The sequence below is a fragment of the Gopherus flavomarginatus genome, chromosome 3, assembly GCF_025201925.1.
Source record: "Gopherus flavomarginatus isolate rGopFla2 chromosome 3, rGopFla2.mat.asm, whole genome shotgun sequence".
In the NCBI taxonomy this organism is placed as follows: domain Eukaryota; kingdom Metazoa; phylum Chordata; order Testudines; family Testudinidae; genus Gopherus; species Gopherus flavomarginatus.
Window position 1 is genome coordinate 5,781,108 of NC_066619.1, and position 13,696 is coordinate 5,794,803.

Here is a 13,696-nt window from a genome sequence, read left to right on the forward strand (position 1 = left end):
CAGATCCTTAGCTTGGGTAAATCAACAAACTTCCATTAACAGTTGTGGAGCTAAACCAGTATACAATAGCTGGGGATCTGGCCCCCTATTGTTAGTGCTCAGTTGGATTTTCTTGCTAAGTTTTAACTTTTCACTTTTAATTAGAAATCTGGGGATGAAGTATGAATTGAATTGCTGCCAACGGGAGCGATTAACTCAGACCTCACAGGTTTGGTCATGTTAACATTTAGTGAAAAATTTTTTTTCTTATTTTGTTGCTAGTCTTCAGTTCTCTGTTCTGGGTTTGGAGAACTTGGATCCTCTAAATTAGCAAACTCCACTGGATCGCCGCTCTTGGACCAGTTGAAGTCTCCAGGTTTGGGTCAGTTCACCTCTCCGAGCTCTCAGCAAAACAGCAGTAGCTCCACTGCCACCACCGCTACCACCACGTCATCCTGGGATCTGAAACCCTCTATTAGCCAATCCTCTGTCCTCAGTCAGTTTGGTAAGTGTTTAGATATTGGGGTGTTTTTATGTTTTGTTGTGTTTTTTTTTTTTAAGCCATTGACTGTGGAACTTTCACTCTTCAGTGGCAGATGTTATGTAAGAGATTTTTAAAATATTGAGAAATGGCTTCTCTTTTGAAATTAGATTCCTAAAGGAGACTAGTAAACTTGATCACATTATATTGAGTTCCATTCATAAAAGGTTAATAAGTTATATATGTTATAAGCATAATAGACATCATAAATATTTTTATAGATGGCTTCAGTAGAAAGTGTTACAGATGGCTGTAAGCAGCATGTTTGGCTCATCTCTGGCAATTGGTTAGCCATTTATTTAAAAAACTATCACTAACCTTTTATAAACTGTTTGTAAATGGAACCTTCATATAAAGTATGACTGTAAATGTCTCTAGGAATCCTGGGGAAAGACCTTTTTATTTTACCTTGACTGTACTCTACTAGTGACAAAGTATAAAGTTTCAATGCTAGACTAAGTTAATACCACCTTATAATGCGTTCTCTGGCTCTTTAATAGTGTGGATCACGTCTTAATCCTGGGACCACCTGCATCCTGCATACTTCCCTTTCTGTCCACGATGGAGTAGATCACCGTACCTCCCATTCACAATTACGTAGACCCTTCTCTGAGGAGGGTTAGACAAGGCAGTGATTAAAAATTGCTTGAGCAATCTCTACACTGTTGCTTCCAGTGATGCTCCTACTGTGGAGAATTACAGGTCCTAGTTTTGCCAGTATAGAAGCAGCCATTGTGGTAGCAACCACAATTGTTCACATAAAGTAATATTAAGAAAATATTTGTTTTCAGCTGTGTTTTAATGCAGTTTAGCAGCTGAAAATAAGAAGCTGGCAACATGTAACCTGCAATGCTCTGTGGACCTCTTGTGTTTGTGAACCACAGTTTTGAATAGTTGCTTATGAGCCTGTCCTCCAAAAGTCATGAGTTTTAGCTTTTATTGTGAATTGCACTTTCTACCTTTAACGGAGTCCCACTTTCAGACAGGTCTTCACACTGTGGATCGGTGCAAGGTCTGACTAAAATAATACATAGCATTTCTGCTAGGGACTTGAGTATAATGCAGTTGTGTGGCCATATGAACAGCTGCCTAATTCCCTATTTTAAAAAAATTGCTATTTAGTCCTATCTCAGAATCTGTTTTCATTTCAAAAGAGAAAATTAAGTTGCCAGCTCTGTGGTTGCAAAAATAATCTTCAAAATCTGAAGCTCATGTAAAATAATGCATTGACAGCTGACAGTCTGCACACAATCTGCAGCAATAGCTCTGAGAGGGGTGAATAAAAGCACTGATTCTTCAACTACAGAGATGGAACATAGAAGTCCTGGGAGCAGAGTTTAATGCATCAATTATGATTTTCTTTTCCCAAATGCTGGCTAGACTTTAAATCCCAGCCTGAACCATCCCCAGTTCTCAGCCAGCTGACCCAACGACAGCAACAGCAGACACAGGCAGTCCCTGTTCCTCCTCCTGGATTGGAGTCCTTCTCCTCCCAAGTAAAACTCCGAGAGCCATCACCAGTAGACAGTTCTATGGCTGCAAGCAAAATGCTGCAGCTCCCCAGCATGTCTATGGATAACCAGGCAGTGTCTGCCCATCAAACACAGCAGAAACAGATCAAACCACCGAAACGGAGGATACCCCCAGCTTCTAAGGTGGGTAACACAGCAGGGGCAAATATATGCCAAATATAGGCTTTAAGATACATGAGGGTGTGGGGAAACTTTATAGGGCAGTCTTGATGCACTTTTGGGTTTAAAAAGGGGAATTTTAAGATGGGTGGCTTTATAGTCCAGAAGACAGTGATGTGGTATTTTCCAAGCACATATCTGATTGCTTTGTGTGGAAATTCAACCATTTCTGAGTGTTTTTGGACTAACTAGTGACTGGGAGTTGAATGCTTAAAACAAAATACTCTTTAATAGGTACAGAGGACAGTATGACTTAATCTCTTAGGCCCCCAAAAGTATGTGGGACTGACAAATTAAATTTTAAGCTGGAGGGATTCTAGTTAGGTGAAATTATGCAGCTCCATCTGAGAAGCAGCTGTAGTGACCAACAGATTCAGGTTAGAAGCCAAGGCTATGAGATTGTAACCAAGTTACATACTCGGTGTTCTGTATGTTCATAGTTCCCTAGAGTCCAAGGTGATTCATGAATGATTTCTTTCATATAAACTATGTAGATACAGGGATTTTGTTTTTACTTTCAGATCCCTGCCTCTGCAGTGGAAATGCCTGGATCAGCTGATGTGACGGGGCTAAATGTTCAGTTTGGAGCTCTGGAGTTTGGGTCAGAGCCTTCTCTCCCAGAGTTTGGGTCGGCCCCAAGCAATGAGAATATTAGCCAGGTGCCCAGCAACAGCTTGTACTCGAAACCTGTAAAGTACGTAAGAGTTCCATTCCTGCGTCCTTCTGTGTTCTCTGGTACCAAAAAAAGTGGCATGTGAAGATCAAGGTCTCTTGTGCCCAGGGGCTGTTTGGTGTAGCTGTCTCAGAAGCAAAAGATAATTGCTTGTGAGCCTCAGTCTTTATTTTCTGAGGATGGCACCCTTAAAAGGAGGATGATCCCTTTTCTGATGACTAGAGAAACATTCTGAAAAATAGGTTGGCATGGATGGGGGAATGAATTGAACTTAAATGCCCTTTTCATGAGCTACCCTTCACATTGTTACTTTATCATTTTTAATTCTTCTGATTCCCAAAGCTATTTAAGTGAGGGTTTGGCTCCCTCCCATCCCATCTCTCTTATAATTGACCCAGCAGAGATAAATGCATCACAACGTCTATCTGTGTCAGGGGACCAACACCATAGATTGAGGTCTGACTTCTGTAGGCTCAGCCTAAAGGCAGCCAGGCTCTGAAGTGGGCAGAAAGCCCTTATTAAAATGCTAATATCGTCAGTAAAAACAAGGGAAATGCAAACATAGCAGCCAAATACATGCTTACTTTTCAAATGTTCTTTCAGAGTTTTGTTTGTGTAAAATCTTCCTTAAAAAGTTTATGGAGGATTTGCAAAAATAAATTCCTCTATTCATCTTAACTTTTGTAAATGTTTTAAAAAATGCAATACAAACCTTAAAAAAGGAAGCGAGGGGGAAACACCCCTTCCAGTTTTGGCAGAGCAAACATTGCAGCATTGTGCTGATGTACGGGAGCCTGAAACAGACCATATAAACAGAAATGGAGGGATACCCAGTTTCTGTATCCAAGATCTGAAAAATATGACTTGTGTTAACTGTCTTAAAGTAATGTTTGTATCACAGGCAAGAAAATTTAGGTTTTAAGAAGTGCTTTTTAACCTGTAAAGTCCTACAAGACTGATGTTAACTCAAGCAATACTGGAAAGGCAACAAATGTAAAGAGTTTAGAAAGAGCTAGGGCAGTGTATGTAAACTGTCATGTATATTTACAGCAGTGTTGTGTAATAATAATACCTCTTATTTAGTGCCTTTTGTCAGTAGATTTCAGAGTATTAGAATATTGACTAGAGGCCTCAGTCTGATCAGACACCATTATGCTGGGCTCTGGTACAAACACATGGTAAGAGGTGGTGTCTGCCCTCTAAACCTTACGATCTAAAAGCATAAGAAATCACTTGTGAAGTATAACATTAATTCTAGCCAGGAAAAAGCAGGAAAACAATTATCATAGCTGGCCTCTTTGAGAGGAGGAAGAATGGAACATGGGATGAGAAAAATACAGTTGTCCTAGGAAGGGGAAATGCCGCCTGTTGCGGAGCGAAAATGCTGACTCTGAACAGAGGGCCTGCTGTAACTTTAACCTAGGCCCACGTTCAATTGTGTTATGCTAGGAGACTGGAACGTGAGCAACTTCTAGCTGAGCAAATGGGTATCCAGTTCCAGATTGCTGTGCAGAAGCTGGTAATGTCATGAAGGTATCTGAAATGACATTTAACAAGATGATAAATAACTTTTACTTTTTCAGTGATCCTTTGAATACCTCTTTGCCAATATCCAATACAGTACAGGAGTCCACCTACACAACCTCTGCCATCACTTCTTCCAATCTGACCTGCTCATCCCAGAGCACTAGCCCCGTAACAACTTCTTGCTCCTATGACCAGACTTCTGTGCATAGCAGGATAGCATACCAAAGCTCCATGGCTCCATCGGATTCAACCCCTGTTGCAGTCACGGTGAGTAGATTTCAGAAACCTTTGATAATGAAAATTAATTAGGTTATTTGGGTGTTGGTGACATACTATGGCTATAGCTCAACTGTTTTGTTGAGCTCAGTAATAGTGGTTGTACTCTGAGACTTCAGTGGCTAACACAGAGATGATATTTTTGTCTGTTAACTTCTCTTGGACTAGTTAAAAGATTCTCTTTTGACCCCCTCCCTCCCTCCCAAACTCTGTTGTTCTTTGCTGTAGCTTTTCTGGCCCTTCGGTCCTCTGATATGCAGATCTTTGTGATGTTTCTATGGATTTTGATTTCTTGATTTGCTCTTCAGTCTGTTTCTTGCTAACATTCTCATTTTGACTGACTCCTCCTTCCTGAAGCTTGACATCTTGTTTTAAAAAAAACAAAAGGGTATTACCTGGCTACCATGATATCTTGCCAGCATCACTTCGGTGCAGAGACTGTTTATTGTATTTGTACAGCATATAACACAGTGGGACCTGACCTGGTTAGGGCCTTCAGGCACAACCACATTATAAATGTTAAATAAAAAAAAAAAAATACAAGAGCAAAGAGAACATGCTCATTACATTTTAAAGATCACAAGGTCAGCAGATCCACATAACTTGCATCCAAGAATATAAAAAGAGATGGCTGAAGAATTCACTGGGCTGTTAGTGATGAGTTACGAGTTTCGGTAAGTCTTGGGGAGGATGCTGAGGAAGTTCCAGAAGATGAAGAAAGCTCATGTTGTGCCATTATTTAAAAAGGGTAGATAGGATGACCTGAGTAATTATAAGCTTGTCACTCTGACATTGATCCTGAGCAAGATAATGGAGTAGCTGATACAGGGCTCAACTAATCAAGAATTATAGGAGGGTTAATGCCAATCAACACAGGTTTATAAAAATTAGATCCTGCCAAACTAACTTGGTATCCTTTTGTGATGAGATTATGCATTTGGTTGATAGATAATAGTGTTTGATGCAATATACGTAGACTTCTGTGAGGCGTTTGACTTGGCGCTGGCTGACATTTTTATTAAAAATCTAGAATGATATATTATTAACAAGGCACACATTAAATGGATTAAAAGTTGGCTGATGGATAGGTCTTAAATTGTAATTGTAAACGGGGAATCATCATCGAGTAGGTATGTTTCTAGTGAGATCCTACAGAGATCTGTTCTTGGTTCTACACTGTTGAGCTTTTTTATTAATTACCTAGAGGAAAACAACATAAAATAATCACTGATAAAGTTTGCAGATGACACACAAACTGGGGGAGGTGGTAAATAACAGACAGGTCACCGATTCAGAGTAATGTGGATCACTTGATAAACTATATGAAAGCAAACAATGTGTGTTTTAATGCAGCTAAATATCAATATCTAGGAAAAAAAGAACATAGACCATACTTACAGCATGGAGAACTGTGTCTTGGGAAGCAATGATTCTGCAAAAGATCTGGGGGTCATGTTGTCTAATCAGGTGAACGTGAGCTCCCAGTGTGACATTGTGGCCAAAAGAGCTAATGCGATCCTTGGATGCATAAAAAAGGGAATCTCATGCAGAAGTAGCTAAGTTATTTTACCTCTGTTTTTGCCGCTGATGTGACTGCTGTTAAAATACAGTGTCCAAGTCTCATGTCCACAATTCAAGAAGGGTGTTGATAATTTGGAGAGGGTTTGGAGAAGTGCTGCAAGAATGATTTAAGGATTAGAAAAGAAGCCCTATCGTGATATACTCAAGGAGCTCAGTTGATTTAGCTTAACAAAGAGAAAGTTAAGGGATGACGTGATTATGGTCTTATAAGTACCTAAATGGGGATTACACATTTGATAAAGGACTTTTTTCAAGATAGCAGAGAAATGTATAACAGGATCCAGTGGCTGAAAGTCAAAGCTAGACAAATTCAGACTGGAAATAAGGCATAAATTTGTAACAGTGAGGGTCATAACCATTTGAAACACTTACCAAGGGTTGCCATGGATTCTCTGTCACCAGCAATTTTTAAATCAAGTTTGATGTTTTTCTAAAAGATCTGCTCTAGGGATTATTTTGGGGGCAGTTCTCTGGCCTGTGTTATACAGGAGGTCAGATTAGATAATCATGATGGTCCCTTCTGGCCTTGGAATCTGCAGATCTGTGAATCTAAATGACAATAACATCTTCTTTGTATTTCTCCATATGAGCTCCTTGCAGCAATTTCAAACAGAATTATGTTCTGGTCTCTGTAACTTAATGGCTCAATCACATTTACCTTCTGAACCAAGTCCTATGTGATGGTGCTCAGGATGATCCAAGAAGCAATTGTTTCCTCTCAAACTTTATCTCCCAATGGAGAGTTCCAGCCTCTCTCTCTAATTTGTCTAGATGCAATTGTGTGTTCTGTTAGATCAGGGAGACAACAGTCTCTCACGTATCCCTGACTTTACCATCACTCATTCATACAACCTTCTTGTTTCATTTTTATTCCTGTGTCCCTGAGATGTCTCTCTCAAACATTGTACCTACACTTTCCTACGATATAATTTAGCCCAGGAGTCGGCAGTCTTTCAGAAGTGGTGTGCTGAGTCTTCATTCATTCACTCTAATTTAAGGTTTCACGTGCCAGTAATACATTTTAGTGTTTTTAGAAGGTCTCTTTCTGTAAGTCTATAATATATAACTAAACTATTGTTGTATGTAAAGTAAATAAGGTCTTTAAAATGTTTAAGAAGCTTCATTTAAAATTAAATAAAATGCAGAGCCCCCTGGAGCAGTAGCCAGGACCCAGGCAGTGTGAGTGCCACTGAAAATTAGCTCGCATGCCGCCTTCAGCACCTGTGCCATAGGTTGCCTACCCCTGGTTTAGCCCAAGGAATGGCAGTCGATTATTTTACATCCCTCTTGACTTTCAGTTTGGAATGAATATAAAGTTTTGCAATGAGCAGCCTATTAAATGTCTGAATCATGTAGGATTTTTAATACCACCTCTGTATACTCATTTGTTTTTCCTTTGTTTACAGAATGGGCACAGTGGTGTTCGAACACAGCCAACTCTTGACAGTAAGTTTATAAAGCTTCACTATAGACACAACTGTTTTTCTGACCGTCCCCTACCCTTCAACATGCACACCATTGTAATAGATCTCTTTTAGAGAAAGTTGTACAAAACCTTGTTTAATTTTTGGCTGAACAGTTTGAGTTTTAAACTTGGTACCAGAAAATAAACACACAGCTTGCACAAGCCCCATTGCTACTCTGTCCTTTCAGAGCACATGCTGCCACAACCAGAGCTGTCCCCTCTGAGTCCCTCAGCAAACCATCAATTCTTAAAGGGACAGAGCATAGGTAAATATAACCCTGATGTTCCCTTGAGTGCTGCACTCCCCCCATGTAAATGTAACATTGTCCCAACATTTCTGTTAACTATGTATAACATACAGTCCATTCATTTGATTTATTGGAAGTCTACAAGTTGCACAAACTCGTAAATGGTTTGAGGGATAGCTATGTTAGTCTGTATCAGCAGAAACACCGAGGAGTCCTTGTGTCACCTTAGAGACTAACAAATTTATTTGGGCATAAGCTTTCGTGGTCTAAAACCCACTTCATCAGATGCAATCTGATGAAGTGGGTTTTAGCATCTGATGAAGTGATGCTAATTTTAACCCACTAAAGTTTATGCCCAAACTTGTAATTTTCATTCTCAACTGTGTCTTTGGATGTGTGTCTCACACGTTCTGGTACTGATGGTGGAAATGTATGCATCTCTCTTCAGTTTTTCATAATAAGCAGAAAGTCTGGCAATTTTAGTTCCAAAATCCAACTGAACAGTCAGTTCTGAACACCGTAGATCCTTAAAGATATTCATATATTAAGAAATAAAAGTTCTGTATGAGCAGTGATATAATCATGATAACTCGAAGTCAGTGGGCATATGGCAGACTATCTAGGGAACATACTAAATTAACATCATAACAAACTTTCCAGAATTATAAAATGTGTCATTTAATTTTAGAGCAGTAGACCATGAGTCAATATCACTTTACTTGTGTTACATGTATCTTGGATAGACTGCAGGATAAGGTACAAGAATAGGCATTCGGTATGTCATCTGACAAACATGAGGATAGCCAAATGGTGCATTCACTAGTTCAGTAGTTTGATTTAGGCACTGATAAGTAGGTGTCCCTAAATGTTCATATTTTTGGTCTGTGTGGCTCATCTTTTTCTAGTTGGATGACCTGGTGTGTCAGTGGATTGTTCTGGTGATCTGCCCTCTTGTGCACTGCTGATTTCAGGTTGCATTGTCTCATTTTGCCATTCATATTTTTCAGTGGCTGGTGTGAATAACACATCAGTCTAATGCAGTTTCCAAATTCATAGGGTCAACCACATCCTCATTTCCCAGATGTGGATGAAATGCTTCTGTCTTGGAATTCACAGAATCTGGTACCATCACATAATGTAATTCATCTTCACTCTCATTATCATAATCACTGAAGTCCAAATGCTTGTTCTCATCTTTATCTCTTGTTGCGCTAGTTTGCCTTGGTCTCTGTTTCTTCCTTTGTTGTGGTTTAGAAGGTGTTACATCCAAGAGCAAGCTGTCACAGGGAACTAAAAGATTGCAGTGGAGAACTCTTGAAAACATCCTTTCCCATCTTTTGCTTTTTAATTCATAGACTGGACTATTCCCTTTCTTTTCAAATAAAACATGAATCTTATCTTCCCAATAGGATCTTAATTTTCCTGGTCACCTTCTCTGAAAGATTCTGCACAAGCATTGTCACCAGCAGGAGGGCAGCACCATGCGCTTTTTGACCATAGTGATATTTACCACCAGTAGCAGATTTTTGAGAACACTTTGATGCCAGTTCATAGGCTTCTTTCATCTGCTGTATCCATTTCTCAGCTTAATCTTTATGGTGCCCAGGTGTACATTGAGTTTATAGGTAAACCAAATGCAATGTCAATGGGCAAACATGGTGATCTTCCATATAATACATAGAGAGGAGAACTCTGTAGCTTCATTTTGTGTACAGTTAGAGACTTAGATGATCTTATTTAAAGAAGACTTTCCAGCTTGACTTTTGTTCTTCTAGCAAGGTTCACAACATAGCGAAGAGTTCAGTTCTGTCTTTCTACCTGCCCATTACCTTATGGGTGGTAGGGGGTTGTGAGAGATGTAAAATTGAAACGATAGTGCTACAACTTTCTGAATACATTATTTTCACACTTAAATGGTTCTATTGTAACTGTTAGTTGGCTGGTGAGGTTTCTTTTGCTTGACTCGTACAGACTCTAGTAACATAATGTTTGATCTTTGCCTTCATCTGTGGCCAATTAAACCAATCTCTTGAAAGACCGATTACTTTCTCTGGTCTTAAATGTCCCATCTCTTCATAAGCAGCAAAGAGTCCTGTGGCACCTTATAGACTAACAGACGTTTTGGAGCATGAGCTTTTGTGGGTGAATACCCACTTCGTCGGATGCATCTCTTCATGTAGCTCTTGATTCCCTTTCTTATTTATTTTTCAGGTAATACCAATTGATTTTGTAACTTGGTTTTTCGGTAAAGTATTCCGTTTCCAGATGCAATGGTGTGATTCACACGCATATTACCATAGCCTCCTGTGTTCTCTTGGTTATTTTGTCTTTACCTCATGGATTTATAATGAAGAATTTTAGCAACAGCTGCATCTTTGTTTAGAACTTCCAAAATGTCATCTTGTGGAAATGGTTTTATGGTGGATTTAATACCCATGGAGATGAGTTTCTACTGGCAAAGGGGTGGTAGTAACAGCTGCTGACTAAGATACCATGTCATCTTTTTGTACATCCAAGGACTGAAAGACAGCATTAAAATCTTTTTTTGTCTCTCTTGTGCATTCTGTCATATATTTTTCCATATCAAGGGGCACTCTGGATAAATCATCTGGCTTCACATTAGATTTCCCTAGATGATATTTAACTTTGAAGTTAGTCAGCTAATTCTGAAGCCTGTATGCTGTGGCATTCAGCCTGGCAGAAGTGAAAGCATAGGTTAGCAGGTTGCTGTTGCTGTAAACTATGGGTTTTGTGTGTATAGAAATAATCATGGAATTGGTCAGTAACAGCCCACTTCAAAGGTAGAAACTCCAGCTTTCCTTAGCGAAAGTGATAATTCTCCTTAGCTGTAGTACATGTTCTTGACTCATACCAATTACTCTATTTACTTTCTTGACATTTAATAGAAGACTGCACTTAGTTCCTTATTGGAAGCATCTGCATGAAGGATAAAGGGTTACGCAAAATCAGGATAGGCTGCCGTTTGTGTTTTAAAACGTTTTGATGATGCTCAGTCCAGAGAAGTGGCTGTTTGGAGTATATCTGTCCAAATGCCTCTCCTTACCCTTTAGCTTTCTTCTTTTTCCAAGCCACTTTTGACAGTGATGAGTCAGATTCCAGTGAAACAATCAGCAAGTCATACAGTGGCTGTGCTATTCTAGAAAAGTCTGGAATGTAGCTTCGATAGTAGATGATGAAGCCTAGCAGTTTACAGAGTTCCCCTATTGTGTTCCGTGATTTCTCTGCCAGAGCACAGAATCAAGGTGTCAGTTGGAGCCGTCTTGTAACCTTTATCAGATACCACCATTCCCAAGTAATGTTTTAAAGGTCATATCTAGAAACTTTCATCTTAATTATTCTGTGACTGTTGCAATGCTCTCCTTACGTTCTCTGTGTGTTCTTCAAAAGTGCCACTGTCCACAAGAACATTGTCCAGGTAGGGAAATGCATACGTCATACCATATCATCTTCTAACAACGTAGCTGTCTCTCGAGAGGATGGATTTATTAGTGATGGGGAAAAAACCCCGTTTGTTGCTATAGCAAGTGTCTACACTACATTGGTGTAGCTGGAGTGCTGCAACTTGTGCTGCTGTAGCACTTGTAGTGTGGACATACCCTAAATTGGGTACTCTGGGTTGCAGCTTGGGTGTTTAATGGTAAATACAGGCCATTCTGGTAGATCTGATAGTGTCGGCTTTGCCTCTGCTCTCTTGTGATTTTCCTGCATGACATCTGACTGGTAGTGTTCTGTACTGCCACATCTGAAATGGTGGTCACAAGTACCGCCTCTGCCAGATGGTCTGCAGCCAACAAATCCTCTTTTCTGGGGTTGCCTGCCTGCATGTGTGCTTGTACCATTCAGCTCTTTTGTGTGCACCCAGACAGCTTGCTGCTTATACTGATTTCAGCTCCTGCGCCTTTGAGTTCATCAATACTGGCCTTTAGTTCCCTTATCTCATCCATCAGCAAGTCACCTTTGGAGATTCCTTTCACTCAGGAGGAGGTGCTGCTTCCCCTTCTGACCTGTGCTCTGTCTGTATATGGCAGTTTCACAGAATTACAAGCTGCTGCCATAGCATGCGCTCCATTCCCCAACTTGTGGTGTTTCTCTGCTTCCTCAGCTACAGCAGTGTGCAGCTTCTCAAACAAGGTCTCATGTGCAACTTGATTATCTTTTAGACAAGGTTGCATCACAGTCTGAATATCCTGTCACGACTGAACAGAGGAATGTGTTTTGTTGCAAGGACATGGTTATATCTTAGGTCAGAGTCAGCTCCTCGTGAGGCAAACAGAACTTTCTCTCTGAAATCAAGTGCTCAGACTAGGAAATCCTGACGTGTCCTTTGGCTCTTGCGCTGGGCTTAAGAGCTGCAGGTGAAGTGCAGTTGCATCTTTTCCCCGGTTATAAGACCTTGAGATGTTCCTCAGTTTTGGCAGGCTTGGTTAGTTTTTTCCTTCCAGCTAGCTCCTGAGGCTCAGTCCAAGGCAAACTGTCCTAATCACAGCTTCTGTTATCTCAGTGTACCCCTTTCAAATCGCACTTTCAGTTTGATAACTCAGACTGCTTAGCCTCAGTTATTCTATCCTTTTGGGGGAGTTCCCAATCTGTCCTGTTGCTTTTAAATATTTACAGTGGTGGTGTAGCCGTGCTGGTCCCAGCATATTAGAGAGACAAGGTGTGGAAAATACCACCTAACTCACTTGTGTCTGTTATTTTACAATCTTTCTTTAAAATTGGTGGTTTTCTGGGATAGGTTGACACATTTTCCCCAGGGGTTTGTCATTTAATTTCTCTCATGCTTTTCTGAAACTGTATTTCAAGTGACTTTGCAGACCTTCAATTTTTAAAGGGACAAGGCACTGGTAACTGTAACCCGGTATTTTCTTGTGAGCTGCACTTTTACCTGTTTGCTAATAATGAAATGTTTAATCAGTCTTATTAAATTTGCTCCCAGATGTGTAACACTGAATAGACTTGGAGTCACCGGGAAGTTCCCAGTTTTATTTTTTTAATTCTCATGCCACATTGATGTCAACCAGATGTTTCTTACCAATTTTCCAGCTTCCCATTTGGAGAAGAGATAGATCATAATTTTATTTTTAGTGAAGTTCAAAAAGAATGTGGCTTTGTTTTGTTATCTTTTGTTGTCCTGCAGCAAACTTCTGGGAATAAGGTTGGCTAAAATGTTCCCTCTGCTGGATGGCTTGTCTGCTGCAGTAGAGCAAAAAACATGCTGATGCATAGGCAGTGTTTGTTTGGCCTTTTTGCTTAACCTTTTTTCATGTATTATCTTACTGGTTGTACCCCCTGTGGATCACTTCTGGTATTCCTATTATTATCAATAACACTATGCTTTTCTGCCCTATGTGAGCATGTCTGTGTTCCTTTTTATGGGTTGCAGCACAGATTGATCTCCCTGTAAACCCACCCCCTCAGCCCCACACCTTGTGCCCATCCCAACTCTGGGAAGGTATCCATCTCTCAAAAACCACCCTCAAGGTTGGCGTCAGAAGTAGGGCAGTTTGTCCTTCAAGTTCTCATTTCTTATACAAGTTTTGTGAACAGAGGTCTTGAGTATCCAGATCTGTAAACCTGGCATGTTTTCATCAGCACAAAATTCAGTTTAAGGTTTGAAAAAAAAAGCTTGTGAGACTGCTGATTTACCATCTTTGAATCAGTTGCTCTCAAAATATCTGTAAAATACTGTTCCAG

The 13,696-nt window shown here is 40.1% G+C and overlaps 1 protein-coding gene, 1 long non-coding RNA gene and 1 other non-coding gene across 6 annotated transcripts in view; 2 read left to right on the plus strand and 1 right to left on the minus strand.

The window, feature by feature from the left end:
- Positions 1–13,696, plus strand: part of UBAP2 (ubiquitin associated protein 2) — a 130,008-nt gene that overhangs the window by 83,560 nt on the left and 32,752 nt on the right. For 2 of the 4 annotated variants that reach the window (XM_050943541.1, XM_050943543.1), the window contains exons 14-19: positions 262–484; positions 1,901–2,175; positions 2,733–2,905; positions 4,468–4,678; positions 7,675–7,714; positions 7,922–7,999. In XM_050943541.1, the coding sequence (XP_050799498.1) occupies positions 262–484; positions 1,901–2,175; positions 2,733–2,905; positions 4,468–4,678; positions 7,675–7,714; positions 7,922–7,999 (1,000 nt within the window). The remainder of the gene's footprint in view (positions 1–261; positions 485–1,900; positions 2,176–2,732; positions 2,906–4,467; positions 4,679–7,674; positions 7,715–7,921; positions 8,000–13,696) is intronic. The other 2 variants (XM_050943545.1, XM_050943544.1) reach the window with 1 other exon arrangement.
- On the plus strand, positions 2,311–2,396 carry LOC127048520 (small nucleolar RNA SNORD121A). The gene has a single exon (XR_007773712.1). It is a non-coding gene; the product is annotated as a small nucleolar RNA SNORD121A (small nucleolar RNA).
- The window catches only part of LOC127046566 (uncharacterized), a 41,749-nt gene continuing 36,694 nt past the window's right edge, over positions 8,642–13,696 (minus strand). Inside the window, exon 3 of the long non-coding RNA XR_007773124.1 lies at positions 8,642–13,195. This is a non-coding gene — a long non-coding RNA (uncharacterized LOC127046566). The remainder of the gene's footprint in view (positions 13,196–13,696) is intronic.